This window comes from Oncorhynchus masou, chromosome 8, assembly GCF_036934945.1.
Source record: "Oncorhynchus masou masou isolate Uvic2021 chromosome 8, UVic_Omas_1.1, whole genome shotgun sequence".
NCBI lineage: Eukaryota > Metazoa > Chordata > Actinopteri > Salmoniformes > Salmonidae > Oncorhynchus > Oncorhynchus masou.
The window spans coordinates 26,088,091-26,107,763 of NC_088219.1; the positions used below are offsets into that span (position 1 = coordinate 26,088,091).

Here is a 19,673-nt window from a genome sequence, read left to right on the forward strand (position 1 = left end):
ACCCTACCCTCCCTATCCTCTCTCGCTATAGCCCTTCTCTCTATCTCTCTCTACCACCCTATCCTCCCTATCCTCTCTCGCTATAGCCCTTCTCTCTCTCTCTACCACCCTATCCTCCCTATCCTCTCTTGCTATAGCCCTTCTCTCTCTCTACCACCCTATCCTCCCTATCCTCTCTCACTATAGCCCTTCTCTCTATCTCTCTCTACCACCCTATCCTCCCTATCCTCTCTCGCTATAGCCCTTCTCTCTCTCTCTACCACCCTATCCTCCCTATCCTCTCTTGCTATAGCCCTTCTCTCTCTCTACCACCCTATCCTCCCTATCCTCTCTCACTATAGCCCTTCTCTCTCTATCTCTCTCTACCACCCTATCCTCCCTATCCTCTCTCACTATAGCCCTTTTCTCTCTCTCTCTTTACCACCCTATCTCCCCTATCCTCTCTTGCTATAGCCCTTCTCTCTCTCTCTCTCTCTCTACCACCCTATCCTCCCTATCTTCTCTCGCTATAGCCCTTCTCTCTCTCTCTCTCTCTCTCTCTCTCTCTCTCTCTCTCTCTACCACCCTATCCTCCCTATCCTCTCTCACTATAGCCCTTCTCTCTCTCTCTCTCTCTCTCTCTCTCTCTCTCTCTCTCTCTCTACCACCCTATCCTCCCTATCCTCTCTCACTATAGCCCTTCGCTCTCTCTCTCTACCACCCTATCCCCCCTATCCTCTCTCACTATAGCCATTCTCTCTCTCTCTACCACCCTATCCTCCCTATCCTCTCTTGCTATAGCCCTTCTCTCTCTCTCTCTCTCTCTCTACCACCCTATCCTCCCTATCCTCTCTCGCTATAGCCCTTCTCTCTCTCTCTCTCTCTACCACCCTACCCTCCCTATCCTCTCTCCCTATAGCCATTCTCTCTCTCTACCACCCTATCCTCCCTATCCTCTCTCGCTATAGCCCTTCTCTCTCTCTCTACCACCCTATCCTCCCTATCCTCTCTCACTATAGCCCTTCTCTCTCTCTCTCTCTACCACCCTATCCTCCCTATCCTATCTCGCTATAGCCCTTCTCTCTCTCTCTCTACCACCCTATCCTCCCTATCCTCTCTCACTATAGCCCTTCTCTCTCTCTCTCTCTCTACCACCCTGTCCTCCCTATCCTCTCTCACTATAGCCCTTCTCTCTCTCTCTCTCTCTCTCTCTCTCTCTCTCTCTACCACCCTATCCTCCCTATCCTCTCTCACTATAGCCCTTTTCTCTCTCTCTCTCTCTCTCTCTCTCTCTCTCTCTTTCTACCACCCTATCCTCCCTATCCTCTCTCACTATAGCCCTTCCCTCTCTCTCTCTACCACCCTATCCTCCCTATCCTCTCTCACTATAGCCCTTCTCTCTCTCTCTCTCTCTTTCTCTCTCTCTACGACCCTATCCTCCCTATCCTCTCTCACTATAGCCCTTCTCTCTCTCTCTCTCTCTCTCTCTACCACCCTATCCTCCATATCCTCTCTCACTGTAGCCCTTCTCTCTCTCTCTCTCTACCACCCTATCCTCCCTATCCTCTCTCACTATAGCCCTTCTCTCTCTCTACGACCGTATCCTCTCTATCCTCTCTCGCTATAGCCCTTCGCTCTCTCTCTCTCACTATAGCCCTTCTCTCTCTCTCCCTCTCTCTCTCTCTACCACCCTATCCTCTCTCACTATAGCCCTTCTCTCTCTCTCTCTCTCTCTCTCTCTCTACCACCCTATCCTCCCTATCCTCTCTCACTATAGCCCTTCTCTCTCTCTACCACCCACTATATTCAGGGAATATAGTGAGAGAAGAATTCAGGGAGAATTTGAATTGGTACATGTTTATTTTGAACAGCATATTTTAGTTAGGAAGGGTGTGAATCTACTGCACACACACACACACACACACACACACACACACACACACACACACACACACACACACACACACACACACACACACACACACACACACACACACACACACACACACACACACACACACACACACACTGTTTAGGAGAGAGAGGCAGATGGAGAGATGGAGAGGGGTTGAAGGTGTGACACAACTCAGATAGGCAGGCAGCCGGACTAATGAAAAACTTTACCGTCTTCCCTCTATAGTTTAGCTTCAGCCTCCAGAGTCACTGCTTTTTATGGAAGTGTGTTAGACACCAGTAGTGCCCTTGACATGGAAGAGAGAGCAGGCATAATGACGACAAGAGAGGATAGGGAGGTGATGCATTTCACAGGGAGGGAGGGAGTGTGGGTATGTGTGTGTGTGAGAGAGAGAGAGAGCGAGAGAGAGGGGGAGAGAGAGACATGGGGAGTGAGGGGGAGGAGAGACAGAGTTGACACATTTCAATAAGAGGTCTGAAAAACCTCTGTTCTTTGTCACAACCATGTCCTGTCTGTCTGGTACAACACCTACAATAGAAATAAATGCACTGAGCGTGTATGTTTTTGTGTGTGAGCTTGTGTGTGTGTGTGTGTGTGTGTGTGTGTGTGTGTGTGTGTGTGTGTGTGTGTGTGTGTGTGTGTGTGTGTGTGTGTGTGTGTGTGTGTGTGTGTGTGTGTGTGTAAGTGCAGTGTTTTTCCTGACAGGCTTGTTAGGCGCTAGTGGCCTCTGTTTTGCCACCTCGTTTGTAACACGGGACTGCGGGCTTTAAACTTTTGATGCACATGTTCGCCTACTGTCTTGTTTTACTCGCTCTTGGAAGTCACTCCACTTGCCCATATATCTGCATGAATATCTCAGCATGTTAACGGAGTGATATTTCTCCTTCCTTCCATCTATGTTTCTTTCTTGTCTCCTCTCTCCACTTTCACCGTTTGATCAAGCGGCCGTGCTGTTTCGGCGGTCGTCTCTTGAGCTCAATTTGCAAATCAAACTTGAACACGACCCCAGTGTGTGTGAGGTGTGTGTGTGAGGGAGATGGTATGTGTGTGCGTGTGTGTGGTCTGTACATGCGTTCCTGGGTGTGTGTGTATGTGTGTGCGTGTGTGTCTGTGTGCTTGCGTGACTGAACACCTCTCCTCAGTTCTGCTGTGCCACCATGACATTAAAGCCCTGATAAATGCGTGGGGATTGAAAAACAAAATGCATAATGAAGGGATTTATAGCCGCTACAGGATAAAGCCGCCTAGAAATAGTGCCATTTAAACTAAGTCAACTAAACCACCCTCGAGAGCAAAAACTGTGACGAGATGAGAATGTCCAACACCTGTTTTAAAGGCACATTCTAAACGTGTGATTTGCCAGAAGTCTAACGTGATCTCGGTTCAGTTATAAACCTACCCCAGAGATAATTCACCGTCATTACATCCCACACCTCAGAGAGTTGCGTCGGATAACGGTGGGCTACTTCTTTTATATAGTCACACTATTGCTTTTTCCCAGTACTGAAGGCTTATACATCCTCATCTTCTTCAAATACCAAAAGGACAAAGGCTTGTATGTGTCTGTGTTCTTTCAGCAGCAGGGGCAAAGTGAGCTTACATCTATACATCTAGGTTATTATTATGATTTATGTTTTTATTGCAGTGTCAGACACGATTTAGCAGCGGTGGTGCACCACTGCTAAATGCATAGGGGAAACACTGGTCTCCATCTTAGTTTCCTCTTGAGCTTTATGGATGTTTGGCTTGTTTGATCCTAGGGATCATGGTGATTCAGTCTCTTAATCGTTCTGTTTTGTAATAAATAAAATTAAAATAAATTTCACTTCTCCGCCAATGGAGGGACTCCCCATTGGGCACAGACGCCAATTCAACATCTATTCCACATTGGTTCAATGTCATGGAAACAACATTGTTTCAACCATTTTGTGCCCAGTGGGTCCCAACAGAAGCCAGTCAATGGCCCTTCGAGAGCTTTCCAAATAATTTGGCCTCTGATTGTGTTTTGTCTGCTGTGAACTTCACCTCAGAAATACTTTAGATTGTCCTGGAGGGCTATTGGAGTACCTAGAGTAGGGATGAGCAACTTTGATGGTGGTAGGGGCGCAATTGTATTAGTCATTTCATGCAATTCTACACATTTGCCATAGGGTGGAGAGAAATGTTTACAATTTTAACATGATATCTGAGTGAGACTGACTAACAAAAATCGAAATTGCTTGCAACAGTAAGTGGAGAGATAGACTGAGGTGTATCCAAGGGCCTTCAAAAGGGGCCTCCACTCATAAAGAAAAGAGAAACAGGTGAATGATCTAGCATTTCAGGATGCCTTGACAGTACTAGGACATGCATAAGGCCCCTGAGACATGTGATATATAGGATAATGAATAATGACTCTATGATGTTTCCCATTCCATCAGAGGTAACAACTTATAGGTCTAGCCTCAGCTATCCTTTCCATTCCCGGGATACTCACAATGAAACAATTAAAGCCCTCATCAATCCTCCCCCTAATTGTGCGTGACAGAAATCGAAATGCAGGCGGCAGACGGTGCTTAAGGAAAAAGAAGGTATTGGTCTCTAACTGAATTAAGAAGCTCAGGGTGATGAATTTCCACTCACATTATGTAACTAAGGCCAGAAAAAAAAAGCTTGGCATTTGAGTTCTTCAGTAACAACCCTCTGACAACCCTCCACCAACATTTACTGTTTGAATATTCTATGATCAACTCTTTTGCCCACTGCTGTAGGCTATTTGTTTTGAGAAAGGGAGCACAATTCTGTATTGGTGTAATAACGGAAAAGATGAAACATCACACTGACATAAGTTACCTATTTCTGTTGTCAGATGTCACCGTTGGACAGACACGTAGGAAATTGTGTTTCTCCTGATTTGAAATACGCCCTACTGTTCCTCGAAAGCGTGGCTAGTTTTATTGCCAATGATGGATAGGTATTTTATCACTAAGTCTCACCCAAACCTTTTTTTCTTGGCAAACGTCAAGCAAAGGTAGATTAAATACCTTATTTTATTGACTGCATGAATATTACAAGCCATAACTCGTGAAGGACTGTCTGCCTCATAAAGATTTGACTTGTAGTTAAAAGTTTTTTGGGGAAAAGTTTGAGTCATTATTTTGCTTTGTTGCCTACGAACTGGTTTATTTGGGAAAGGACTCAATGTGCTGTAAAATTGGGTATAAATGTATGCATCATGTTAGAATACGGTGTGTTAAACATGAACACTGTGGGATGGAGAGAACGAGAAACAAATGTTCAGAGAATGAGGGAACATGCCTATGGTTTAGGCAGACTCAAATGTCTACCTAAAGGTTTCGTTCCTATCCTGTAGTGGAGTAGATGCACTATTGAGGAGCTCATAAACATTCACCAATAGCCTACTGAAAAGGTCAATGTTTTCTATATTTCATTTAATCTCTTTTCATTTTCATATAGTTCTTTTCTTTTGTTTACATTGCCGTGCTTCACTGGTCTGTCCTGTCTCCTGCTAATTAGTGAATATGTTGTTGATACAAGTACTCCACTGTATGATCGGTATATATACTGTATGATTGGTATATATACTGTATGATCGGTATATATACTGTATGATCGGTATATATACTGTATGATCGGTATATATACTGTATGATCGGTATATATACTGTATGATCGGTATATATACTGTATGATCGTATATATACTGTATGATTGGTATATATACTGTATGATCGGTATATGTACTGTATGATTGGTATATATACTGTATGATCGGTATATGTACTGTATGATCAGTATATATACTGTATGATCGGTATATATACTGTATGATCGGTATATATACTGTATGATCGGTATATATACTGTATGATTGGTATATATACTGTATGATTTGTATATGTACTGTATGATCGGTATATATACTGTATAATTGGTATATATACTGTATGATTTGTATATGTACTGTATGATCGGTATATATACTGTATGATTGGTATATAAACTGTATGATTTGTATATGTACTGTATGATCGGTATATATGCTGTATGATCGGTATATATACTGTATGATCTGTATATATACTGTATGATTGGCATATATACTGTATGATCGGTATGTGTACTGTATGATTGGTATATATACTGTATGATCGGTATATATACTGTATGATCGATATATATACTGTATGATCGGTATATATACTGTATGATCGGTATATATACTGTATGATCGGTATATATACTGTATGATCGGTATATATACTGTATGATTGGTATATATACTGTATGATCGGTATATATACTGTATGATCGGTATATACACTGTGTGATCGGTATATATACTGTATGATCGGTATATATACTGTATGATTGGTATATATACTGTATGATCGGTATATATACTGTATGATCGGTATGTATACTGTGTGATCGGTATATATACTGTATGATCGGTATATATACTGTATGATTGGTATATATACTGTTTGATCGGTGTATATATACTGTATGATCGGTATATATACTGTTTGATCGGTGTATATATACTGTATGATCGGTATATATACTGTATGATTGGTATATATACTGTTTGATCGGTATATGTGTTTACCCAGTGTTATGTCTGCCTTAGGCATGGTTATGATTCACAAAGGTGTTTTGCCTATCTTTTAACTGTAAATAATTCAATCCCGCTAGATTGTGGGCCATTTTGGAATGCTCCAAGTTGTTTACAAGGCCATGGGGGAGGTGAATATATACCTGTGTGAAGACAATTAGTCGATTTTGCCAAATACAGAATTGGTCATGGAATGCCCTACTTACTGTAAGTCTAATTCTTTAGATTTTGGACCCTTTGGTTTTTTGTTGTCTTGAATTGTTTTCTAACTTTGTATCACAATCATTTAACTTGGCTTCCTGCTAATGTTGAACAGTGGGATATAGCCTACTGTATTATACTGTAATGAATTCAGGGGGTTGCCCTAACCTGGACTTTAACTATTTACATATGGGCTATGTACAGGTGCGGTGATCTGTTAAGTGTGCCTTGAATTATAAATTAATCACTGACAGTGTCACCAGCAAAGCACCCCCACACCATCACACCTCCTCCTCCATGCTTCACGGTTGGAAACACACATGCAGAGATCATCCGTTCACCTACTCTGCATCTCACAAAGACACGGCGTTTGGAACCAAAAATCTCAAATTTGGATTTATCAGACCAAAGGACAGATTTCCACTGCTCTAATGTCCATTACTCAGTCTCTTCTTCATATTGGTGTCCTTTAGTAGTGGTTCCTTTGTAGCAATTTCACCATGAAGGCCTGATTCACGCAGTCTCCTCTGAACAGTTGATGTTGACATGTGTCTGTTACTGGAACTCTGTGAAACATTTATTTGGGCTGCAATCTGAGGTGCAGTCAACGCCAATGAAGTTATCATCTGCAGAAGAGGTAACTCTTGGTCTTCCTTTCCTGTGGCGGTCCTCATGAGAGCCAGTTTCATCATAGCGCGTGGTGGTTTTTGCAACTGCATTTGAAGAAACGTTCAAAGTTCTTGAAATGTTCTGGATTGACTGACCTTCATGTCTTAAAGTAATGATGGACTGCGATTTCTCTTTGCTTATTTGAACTGTTCTTGCCATAATATGGACTTGGTCTTTTACCAAATAGAGCTATCTTCTGTATACCCCCCCCCCCCCCCTACCTTGTCACAACACAACTGATTGGCTCAAAGGCATTACGAAGGAAATCAATTCCACAAATGAACTTTTAACAAGGCACGCCTGTTAATTGAAATGCATTCCAGGTGACTACCTCATGAAGCTGGTTGAGTGAATTCCAAAAGGGTATGCAAAGCTGTCATCAAGGCAAAGGGTGGCTACTTTGAATAATCTAAAATTATACTTTTGTGTGTTATTTCATAGTTTTGATGTCTTCACTATTATTCTACAATGTAGATAGAACATAGTAAAAATAAAGATAAACCCTTGAATGAGTAGGTGTGTCCAAACTATTCACTGGTCCTGTACTGTACTTTCATTCATAGGCTAGGTTGTAGCAACCTCATGATGGGTATAGGGAAAGTTTGAGTATCATGTAGTAGCCTAGACCTCATGAAGCTGGTTGAGAGAATACCAAGAATGTGCAAAGCTGTTATCAAGGCAAAGGGTGGCTACTTTGAAGAATCTAAAATATAACATGTATTTTGATTTGTTTAACATTTGTTTGGTTACTACATGATTCCATATGTGTTATTTTATAGTGTTGATGTCTTCACTACTATTCTACAATGTAGAAAATAGTAAAAATAAAGATAAACCCTTGAATGAGTAGGTGTGTCCAAACTATTGACTGGTACTGTATTTCACTCATTTGCCTGTCCCCCTGTTCTGGCACAGATCTACTATTCACATACTGTTGATACTCTCCAAATCCCTCACCCTTGATCCACCCTCCTCTCCCTTCTTCACTGCCTCAGAATATGGCATCTTCTGCACTACTCTGACTCTGACCCTGGCCACCTCAACCTGCCTCTCTAACCCTGGCCACCTCAACCTGCCTCTCTGACCCTGGCCACCTCAACCTGCCTCTCTGACCCTGGCCACCTCAACCTGCCTCTCTGACCCTGGCCACCTCAACCTGCCTCTCTGACCCTGGCCACCTCAACCTGCCTCTCTGACCCTGGCCACCTCAACCTGCCTCTCTGACCTGACCTCAACCTGCCTCTCTGACCCTAGCCAGGCCACCTCAACCTGCCTCTCTGACCCTGGCCACCTCAACCTGCCTCTCTGACCCTGGCCACCTCAACCTGCCTCTCTGACCCTGGCCACCTCAACCTGCCTCTCTGACCCTGGCCACCTCAACCTGCCTCTCTGACCCTGGCCACCTCAACCTGCCTCTCTGACCCTGGCCACCTCAACCTGCCTCTCTGACCCTGGCCACCTCAACCTGCCTCTCTGACCCTGGCCACCTCAACCTGCCTCTCTGACCCTGGCAACCTCAACCTGCCTTTCTCGCACCGGACACCTCCGATCCCCAGCAACATGGGAACCCTACAGTTGACACACACAACTTTTTCCATCAAAGAGTACCACAGTATGAGTTATAATACCCATACAACCTAGTGGTCAAAGAGGGAAATGGTTCCAATCGTTTTTGTACCATATTTTTTTCCTTTAGGGGATTTTATAAACACTTAAAATAAGGGCTGTTTCATGTAGACTTACCCTGGCATGACGCTTTGATAACTGTGTGAATCTCTCTCGGATAAGGTGACTTTTATACAAATAAACTGAACAAAAATATAAAAACAACATGCAAATTGTTGGTTCCATGTTTCATGAGCTGAGGAGTATTTCTGTACTAAAGCCCTTTGTGGGGTGAAACTCATTCTGATTTGCTGGCTGCCAAGTGGGTGGGCCTATGCCCTGTCAGGCCCAGTCATGGCTGCACCCCTGCCCAGTCATGTGAAATCCATAGACCTAATTCATTTATTTAAATTGACTGATTACGTTATATGAACTGTAAATCAGTAAAATCTTTGAAAATGTTGCATGTTGCTTTTATATTTTTGTTCAGGTTTTTATGGGTATTATAAACTCAATATTAGGAAGATGTTCTTAATGTTTGGTATACTTTGTGTATATTGTTTCTCTTTGTTATGGTGAAGGTTTGGTCTCTTATTGTCCTAAGGCTTCCTGCTGCATTCTGATTCTGCAGTTCATCATGCATTTTTTTGTGTGCTGCAATAGCTGTATTCAGTGGTTAAAGGGGAGCATGCCTTTCAAGTGCTCTGCTCCATAACATACCTTGAAGTGTGCACCAATCGAGCCCATGCAATCAGGCAAACAGCTTGTCTATTCCAAAGCGTTCAATTGTCCTGCCAGCCTGAACATTTCACAAAGTGAGACATCTAAGAAAACCTTGTCATCAAATTCCTAAATGATGGAAAGGCTAATTTTGTTTTCCCTAAACCAAATTAATTCTAAGGACCCGCTTGTGAAAGCTCGATGCGCTCCTGTCTCCTTGGTGCGCTTTTCCGCGAGGCGGCAAATTGGCACATTTAATCCGGTGTTTCAAGTAGATTTACTAATTCACAACACAACATGAAACGGCTTGCCCCAAAGACAGGTAAGCCTAGGCATTTTGTGGTAATTGTGCTTTTAGTTTCTCACAGCCTTTCTTCTTTACGGTGAGATTGTGTTTGTAGTCCTTGAGAGATTAGATTTAAGCAAAATGCTTTTAGGATGAGTTGAGAAACTTTGAATAGGCCTTAGAGTAAACACTTAGTAGTGTTTTAATGCAGTTTACTTTCAGTGGCCTGCATGTAGCTTAGCGGTGGAGTGAGTTGGGCCAGTTAACGAAGGGCCGCTGGTTCAAATCCCTGAGCCTACTAGTTGAAACATCTGTTGATGTGCCCTTGAGCAATGCACTTAATCCTACTTGGTCCTGTATAAGAGCATCTGCTAAATAACTTAAATGTTGTGAGTGAGAAATTCAGGGTAATTGAAAACTAAAGAATTATGTTTGCTTTATTGTAGTCTACCATTTGTTTTGGATAAGTGGATCTTGATGGGTCAGGGAGTATTGTATAGGCTTAGTTGGTGGTTGAGGGAAGAAGGAAGAGGGAACATTGAAAGAAAATTGGTTTAATGTGGTGTGTTATTGATTGAAGCTAGCTTTCAAACAAAAATACATTGTGTGAGTCCACTCCAGACAGACACTGTAATGGCTGTTTCAGTCGTGGCACAGCCAATGGTTTTGAACAGGTGTCTGTGTATTCAAATTTCAGTCTGTTCACCTCTGTTCACCTCATTCTCCCCAGGATGGATAACTAACCCACATATCAAAACATGATATTACTTCTCAACCATTCTTCATTACCACGTCACTGCTCTTTTCAATGGTGAAAATAACTGAATTCACTGTCTTTCATAAATTCTCAAGTTGTCATTGAAATAATGTCAAGAGCCTCATATTCTTTCCCAGTGATGGAAAGAATGTGTTTCCCAATGATGTCCTGCATTTTTGACACAATGTAGTCCTCCACACTGTTCATCCTCCTCTTTTTCTCCCTCTTCCCCTCCTCTTCCAGTGGCTGGTAGTGTGTTTGGTCGCCAAGGAGACTCTGGGTCAGAGGGTGATGATGAGACCCAGCTGAAGTTCTACACAGAGCAGCACAGGGGACGCCGACGCAGCAGAGGTGAGACTGGAGAAGGCCTGGGTGTGTCTGTATGTGTGTGCGTGCGTTAACGTATGTGTTTGTGAACACGCATGTGTGTGTCATTGTTCATAGATGTGTGTGGAAAGAGACGACTACGGTTATAATTCAATCAAAGTGGATTTCCAAGAGTAATTTCCCATTTTCTGCAATGTGCTTTCTTAAAACACCCACAAGAGTGTAAATGCACTTTTTTTTCAACTGAAAGACAATGCCCATAGCTTACCCACGATGTTGCACAACGATTTAAGTCAAGTCACTGTATGATATATTTGAGGTTGAAGTGGGAACTCAGAAATGGTAACTTCATATAATTTCTGTGCCAATGCAGTGTTTTCCCTGTGATATGACATGCTAATAGTTTTCAGTGTGTTTTTTTTTCAGGGCTGGGTTTTATTTGAATGTTACCACCCACCAACATGACATAGTTTATTAATCAGAAACGCCTGCAAAGTTATTTCTATTCTCGAGTCGCGACTGAGCTGAGCAATATAATAGATAATCAAGTTTCACTTCTTTTTTTAGCTAGTCTGTATAAAAAAATTTTTTTTTAGAAATGGTAAGATTGCTTGTGATATGATTACATTTTGGGACCCCGCCCCCGTCGGCCCAAGATGAATGGTTTTGACCACGCCCACTGCCTTTATCGCTGTTGGTGTTTCATATCGTGTCTGATGCGCTCAGGGTGCTGTTACATATCATTCAAGGCATGCATCATCATTGCAGCCTGTCATTTCACTTCCCCTACCTATGAGAGCCAAGGCATGAGCCAGGGCTTGGCATTGCTGTAGTGCAGCTGAATAGCCTGCCAGCTGTCTACAAAAGGTTGAAACATGCACATTACAATGTAGAAAAACATGTCTCTAGTCCAAACCGATAAATAGTTTGGATATTCACATTACCAAACTTCATCTTATTCTTTCTATTTCTATGGCAGATTCGCGGCCACAATGTATGACAACGTCAAAGATACTGGTTTCCCCTATACAGCTGTGGCAAAGTTTTCCCTAAATGCTTATGACAAATCCAGCTCCAGAACCAGCCATAGCCCAGCCAGATGTCTAATCTTTGAAATTCGGTGCAGCAACAACAGATAACATTAGCTAGCTAGATAAGGTTAGCATGCTAGCTAGCTACACTGACAGCTTTCAGTGCCCTATTTCTTGTTATTTGTTGTGATGTGGAAATCACCACAATGTTCCCACCTCAAATGCGTGAATATTTATTAGCAGCCTGGATCATTTTTCGGAGGTGGAAGCTAAATTAACATTTCCACTATAGGACAGGAATTACGTTGAAATGGGGGCAGCACTGGCTTCTGATGGGGACCTTTTGTCACAAGTCAGGTTCTCCCTTGAGTGTACTATCTGAGGTTGCCACTGGTTACTTCTAGTTTCCAGGTGACCCTGATTGGCCTTATTGGGATCATCAGGTTCTTCTGTGGACTGGGCCAGTTGCTCAGGTCTCATGTATTGTTCAGTGTTCTCGTGTGCCCTTGCTTTGTTGTTTTGCTATGAAGACCTTAAGTAAATATTCTGGATTTACCCTTACCTCTACCTGCTGTGTTTCTCTGTGCCTGGGTCTGAGTTCGTACTAGCATGAATGTCACAGTAGACCTGAGAAAAATGGACCCAGCAGAGATTTCTCCGTTGTCCGCGGGACACTCCGAGCTCCACCACTTGATTGGTTGCCATGAGGCGCGCAGTGATTGGTTGCCATGAGGCGCGCCTGAAGACATTGTCGGAGGATTTAGGAACTCTTGTGTTCACTCTACAGACAGGACAGACAGGAGCAGCTGCTGCTGCACCTGTGGCGGTTTCTAACCCTCCGCTTCCTACCAGCTCATTGTCTTCCTCCCCCGGGAGCCTCATCTCCCGGCACTGGAGCGCTATGAGGGGCATGCTGGGAGGTGTCGTGGGTTCCTGCTCCAATGTTCGCTGGTCTTCAAACTGCAGGCATCAACGTTTCCCTGCAGTAGCGGGTTTTTTCTTTGTTGGGAAGAAGGATGTGGGATTACGTCCCTGTATCGATTACCGGTGTTTAAATAACATTACCACCAAGAACCGTTACCCCCTTCCTCTTATGTCATCAGCTTTTGAGAGACTCCAGGAAGCTACGGTTTCCTCTAAATTGGATTTACGGAATGCTTACAATCTGGTGCGCATCAGACAGGGGGATGAATGGAAAAGAGTGTTCAACACTCCTAATGGACATTATGAGTACCTGGTCATGCCGTTTGTACTTACTAATGCTCCAGACGTTTTCCAGGCCTTGGTTAATGATGTGCTGCGCGACTTCCTTTTCCAGTTAGTGTTTGTATACCTAGATGACATCCTCATCTTCTCCAAGTCCATGGTTGAACATGTCCTCCAGGTTCTTCAAACACTCCTCGCTCATCACTTGTTCCTGAAGGCCAAAAAGTGTGAGTTTCACGTTCCTCAGATCTCCTTCGTGTCACAGGGCTATGTACTGATGGACTCCCAAAAGGTAGGAGCCTTGGCAACTGGCCGTGACCCAGCACGGTCAAGCAAGTTCAGCGTTTTTTAGGTTTTGCTCATTTCTACCGGAGATTTGTGAAAACTTTAGTGCTGTGGCGGCGCCATTGACAATGCTCACCAAGGGCTCGGCTGGGCATGTATGCTGGACCCCTGATGCTGAGAAGGCATTCCAGGACCTGAAATGTCGGTGACCCTGTCACTCCAGCGGAGAGAAACTATTGTGGCGGCAATCGGGAGCTTCTTGTGGTCAAACTGGCTTTGGAGGAGTGGCTGCACTGGTTGGAGGGCTCGGAACATCCCTTGACGGTTTGGACTGACCACAAGAACCTGGCCTACATCCAGGAGGCTAAATGCCTCAAACGCCGACAGGCTCGTAGGGCTCTCTTCTTCACTCGGTTCAGATTCATGTTATCTTACCGTCCGGGGTCTAAGAACATGAAGCCGAATGCCCTTTCTCGCCAGTTCCACAGCTCCAGTGAGGATCGGCCGCTTGAATCCATCATCCCCAGGTCGCTCATCCTCGCGCCTGTTTCCTGGGGTATAGAGACTGTAGTGAGGCATGTGCAAGGTAGGGAGGCAGTTCCAGATGGCTGTCCACCCAACAGACTTTTTGTTCCTCTTGGGGCACGGTCCACTCACTCGTTGCGTCCCACCTCTCATTCGGGAGGGCAGCGAACATTAGAGTTTGAGGAGGAGTTTTTGGTGTCCCTCGGCGGAGGTGGACACTCAAACCTTTGTGGCTGCCTGTCCGACATGCGCCCGGAACAAGACTCCTTGTCAGCAAGCCTCTGGGGATTCTTCAGCCACAGGCAACAACTTCTCGAACCTGGTCCCATCTCTCTATGGATTTCATCATGGGCCTTCCATACTCAGAGGGACACAAGTCCATCCTGGTCTATGCGGACGGCTTTTCCAAGATGGCATATTTCATTCCCCTGCCTAAGCTTCCATCTGCACATGAGACTGCTCAGCTAGTCATTCAGCATGTTTTCCGCCTTCATGGACTTCCTCTGGACATAGTCATTGACCGGGGCCCCCAGTTTGCCTCCAGATTTTAGAGGGCATTCTGTACTTATCTGGGGTCATCAACCAGTCTGTCCTCGGGTTATCATCCTCAGGCCAACGGTTAAACTGAGCAGATGAACCAGGATCTGGAAACTGCCTTACGGTGCTGTGTGTACACCAACCCCGCCACTTGGAGTCAGCACCTTCCTTGGGTGGGGTATGCACATAACACTCTCGAGTGTTCGTCCACTGGCCTGTCACCATTCCAGGTGTTGTACGGTTATCAACCCACCCTGTTTCCAGAGCAGGAGATTGAAGTGACGGTTCCTTCCGCTCAACGCCTCATCTCTCGTTGCCGCTGGACCTGGAAGAGGGCTCGGTCAGCACACTTGAGGTCCTCAGCTCGGGTTCAACGACAGGCCAACCATCATCGCCACCCGGGTCCTCTCCTGCATCCAGGCCAGATGGTCTGGTTGTCTACTAAGGATCTGTCTCTAGATGTGGAATCTAGGAAGTTGGCTCCCCGATACATTGGGCCATTCAAGGTTCAAGGTGGCCTGTCGTCTTCATCTTCCCCGGTCCATGAGGGTTCATCCCACCTTCCACATCTCCAGACTCAAGCCTGTGGTGTTCAGTCCTCTGGTTCCGGCCACTCGGCCTCCACCTCACATTATAGCGGGACAACCAGCCTACATGGTGTGATGCATCCTCTCCAGTCGTCAGTTCCGGGACTCAGTATCCCGTGGACTGGGAGGGTTTCGGGTCTGAGGAATGTTCCGGGGTTCCAGCCGGAATCATTTTTATTTATTTATTTTATTAAACCTTTATTTAACCAGGCCGGCTAGTTGAGAACAAGTTCTCATGTGCAACTGCGACCTGGCCAAGATAAAGCGTAGCAATTTGACACATACAACAACACAGAGTTACACATGGAATAAACAAAACATAGTCAATAATACAGTAGAACAAAAGAAAACAAAAAGTCTATATACAGTAAGTGCAACTGAGGTAAGTTAAGGAAATAAATAGGCCATGGTGGCAAAGAAATTACAATATAGCAATTAAACACTGGAATGGTAGATCGCAAGAAGATGAATGTGCAGGTAGAGATACTGGGGTGCAAAGGAGCAAAATAAATAAATAAATAAATACCAATATGGGGATGAGGTAGGTAGATAGATGGGCTGTTTACAGATGGGCTATGTACAGGTGCAGTGATCTGTAAGCTGATCTGACAGCTGGTGCTTAAAGCTAGTAAGGGAGATGTGAGTCTCCAGCTTCAGAGATTTTTGCAATTCGTTCCAGTCATGGGCAGCAGAGAACTGGAAGCAAAGACGACCAAATGAGGAATTGGCTTTGGGGATGACCAGTGAGATATACCTGCTGGAGTTCGTGCTACGAGTGGGTGCTGCTATGGTGACCAGTGAGCTGAGATAAGGCGGGGCTTTACCTAGCAGAGACTTGTAGATAACCTGTTGCCAGTGGGTTTGGTGAAGCGTGGGCCAACCAACGAGAGCGTACAGGTCGCAATGGTGGGTAGTGTATGGGACTGCATCCAGTTTGTTAAGTAGAGTGTTGGAGAGATGACATCACCGAATACGAGAATCGGTAGAATGGTCAGTTTTACGAGGGTATGTTTGGCAGCATGAGTGAAGGATGCTTTGTTGCGATATAGATTTAATTTTGGATTGGAGATGCTTAATGTGAGTCTGGAAGGAGAGTTTGCAGTCTAACTAGACACCCCGGTATTTGTAGTTGTCCACTTATTCTAAGTCAGAGCCGTCCAGAGTTGTGATGCTGGACGGGCGAGCAGGTGCGGGCAGTAATCGATTGAATAGCATGCATTTAGTTGTACTTGCGTTTAAGAGCAGTTAGAGGCCACAGAAGGAGAGTTGTATGGCATTGAGCAGAAAAGAGAGTCGGCCCGAGAATTGAACCCTGTGGCACACCCATAGAGGCTGTCAGAGGTCCAGACAACAGGCCCTCCGATTTGACACACTGAACTCTATCAGAGAAGTAGTTGGTAAACCAGGCGAGGCAATCATTTGAGAATCCAAGGCTGTCGAGTCTGCCAATAAGAATGTTGTGATTGACAGAGACGAAAGCCTTGGCCAGGTCGATGAATATGGCTGCACAGTAATGTCTCTTATCGATGGCGGTTATGATGTCGTTTAGAATCTTGAGCATGGCTGAGGTGCACCCATGACCAGCTTTGAAACCAGATTGCATAGCGGAGAAGGTATGGTGCGATTCAAAATGGTCAGTTATCTGTTTGTTAACTTGGCTTTCGGGGTTGTGCCTGGTAGGTACATTCGGGACTTCTGTCAACGTTCAGCTACCCCACTGAAGCAGCAAAAGCCATTGAACAAGCAAAATCCTACCACCAGAGAATCTTTCACCATTGGGTGAACTCCAAATCTACTTTAAAAACAGCAATTTAGTAACAGCAAAAATAACAACTGCAACTGCAAATATGGCTGACAGATCAATTGATTGTTTCTGACAGCGAAGGAGATGTTCAAATGCAATGCGACTGTTGGGGAGCATGGCAGGGACTAAGTCGACTGAAGTAGAAATATATATATTTGGATTTGTTTGTGTAGCTGGAAGCAGTGAAGACGTTGTTTTCCCCAGAGTGGTGTTAAGATGGATCTCTAGCACCATCATGACACTCAGCAGATGCATGAGCTGAAGAAAATGGAGTCTGAATGATAAGCAAGCTGAATAAGATGCCTTAATGGATGCCATGATTTAGTCTGCATAACCAAACTGCCATTTGATAGTATTGTGTGTGTGCCTTTGTGCCTGTGTGTGTGTTTGTGTTTTCGAATGTTCTTGTGAATATGCACACCTTTCTTTTTTGTATGTTTGTGAGTGTGTGCCTTTGCATTATAAGGAATGGACATTGTTTGTAGGGGTTGATCTATTTTTCATTAGGTTAAATCAAACCTCAAAATCACTACACGTTTGTATTTCTCACTGTGCAGGGAAATTCTCAACAACAAAAGAGTGATCAAATTAAGATTGTTAATTATTATCCTTATAATTAGCAACAGTCATTGAAATTGTTAAAAGGTTTTTAAAAAATTATAATAAATGCAACAGTTGGACAATGGATGCAGATACTCCAAACGTTTTGAATGTATAATTGATATTGATTTAATTAGCACACAAAACATTTTACTGGCACAGACAAATAATTAATGGGGTTCAGGGATTTTGGTGGTATTTCAGGTATTCAATTTATTGTAAAAAAAAAAAAAAATTATGCAATCATATATACATTTATTTATTGTACCAGGTATTTGATTTATATTTGTATGCAACATTTGATTAATACACCATGCTATATTTGCATATATGAATGTACACATTTACATAAATGGGTGGAATAGGGCTGCAACCACCAAACACTTGCTGTCTACCTGCACACCTCATTAAATACTATTCTCTTGCGTAATTCAGCAAGTGTGTCAATAGCAGGATACCGTCAGATTACACCTATCTATACATACATTACACTGTTTGTGAGATCATTCATAATATCACTATAATCCGAGTGTTCATTTTTGGAGGTTGCTCTCATTTCAGAGCATCCAATTTGCAAATATTTCAACTGTAGTAAATGATTCCTTTTGAAATGAATACCCATCAAAATAAAGTTATCTTTCTTCTCTTTCTTGTGTTTGTAAGTGGCAAGATGATATGTTAAATGACACGACAAAGCTTTAGCGTTCTTATAGATTCAATGGTAAGACAATGTGTTCCATTGAGCCGATTTTAGCCATTATTGGAGTGTGTTTGACAGGTCATTCAAAACATTTCCGTGGTTGTTACGCTAACGGGGAAAAAAAGCCTCAGGCACAACCAAGAGTATGAAAGAGTCGCAGGCGTAACATGAAAAGCAATCAATACAGCCACATTTAAGTGACAAGTGGATTCTGCACCACTCGAACACAGGAAATAGATGGCTGAAAAGGACCTCAGGTGGGTGGAGCATGTGCGTTGCTAGTATTATGCCTGTAAGCTTATCTTAGCTGTTGGCTGCACTACAGACTTCTCTATAAAAAGGACACTTGTTAAAATGCATTAGCTGGAGGCACACAAGTGTGAAGGGCAGACAGAGGGAGGGACTCGAGTCAGAGTGAAAGAGAGAGAGAGGGAGTTGATTGAGTGTGGTAGAAATTCAGATTGTTTGTGTGTGTGTGCATTTAGCATTATGTAGTATTGTTTGCAGTTGGCTAGTGTGTATGTGTGTTTGCTTCCCTTTATGCCGTTTTGTGTGTGAATGAGTGTGTGTATGAGTGTGTGAGTGTCCATATATATGTTCCCAACCTATCATCCCTTGTGTGGATGTGTGGGCGTGTGTGTGCATCTGTTGGTGTACTTTGTGGGCTTTTACAGTAATTGAGGGCCTCCTCACAGACCTAATCATTCCTGAGTGTTCGCACAGATGAGATTAGTTGCCGGGGAGCTGTTGTCATAGACACCTACTGCTCCAGTCCGGCTGAGATGGCAGGGTCATTAGATACATCCAGATCTCTCAATTTCTGTCTCTCTCTCTCTCTCTTGTTCTCTTTCTCTCTCTCTCTCTCTTTCCCTCTTGTCCTGTTTCTCTGGCTCTCTTCACACACACACACACACACACGAGTCCAGTGAATGTAGGCAGTGGGGATCATTACTGTCCATCCACCCAAGTGATTGAAGTGGTTTTTTATCAGGCTCAGTCTAAGAGCCTCACAGCATCAGATCCATAGATCCCCCTTGTCTATCTTCTCCACTCCCCCACTGTACTGAGATTCTCATTCGTGGGTGTTCTGAATCATGTTTCACCTTACTTTCCCATCTTTTCCTATGAAATTAAGGTGAAAATCTCCAGCACTTCCATAGCAACCATTCCCCCATTTGCTGGAAATAGCAGCTACTGTAATGTAACACAAGCACTATGAGCCATATGTGTAAGGATGTTTTCAGAAATGTGATTTCAGGAGTTGAAATTAGGTATATTTCAAGGTAACAAGCTATTCTTTAAATGGAAGGAAAAGTAAAGT

At 43.7% G+C, this 19,673-nt stretch overlaps 1 protein-coding gene across 1 annotated transcript in view; it reads left to right on the plus strand.

The window, feature by feature from the left end:
- Positions 1–19,673, plus strand: part of LOC135544450 (astrotactin-2-like) — a 501,862-nt gene that overhangs the window by 172,985 nt on the left and 309,204 nt on the right. The window contains exon 5 of the mRNA XM_064972062.1: positions 10,994–11,101. Coding sequence (XP_064828134.1) covers positions 10,994–11,101 — 108 coding nt within the window. The remainder of the gene's footprint in view (positions 1–10,993; positions 11,102–19,673) is intronic.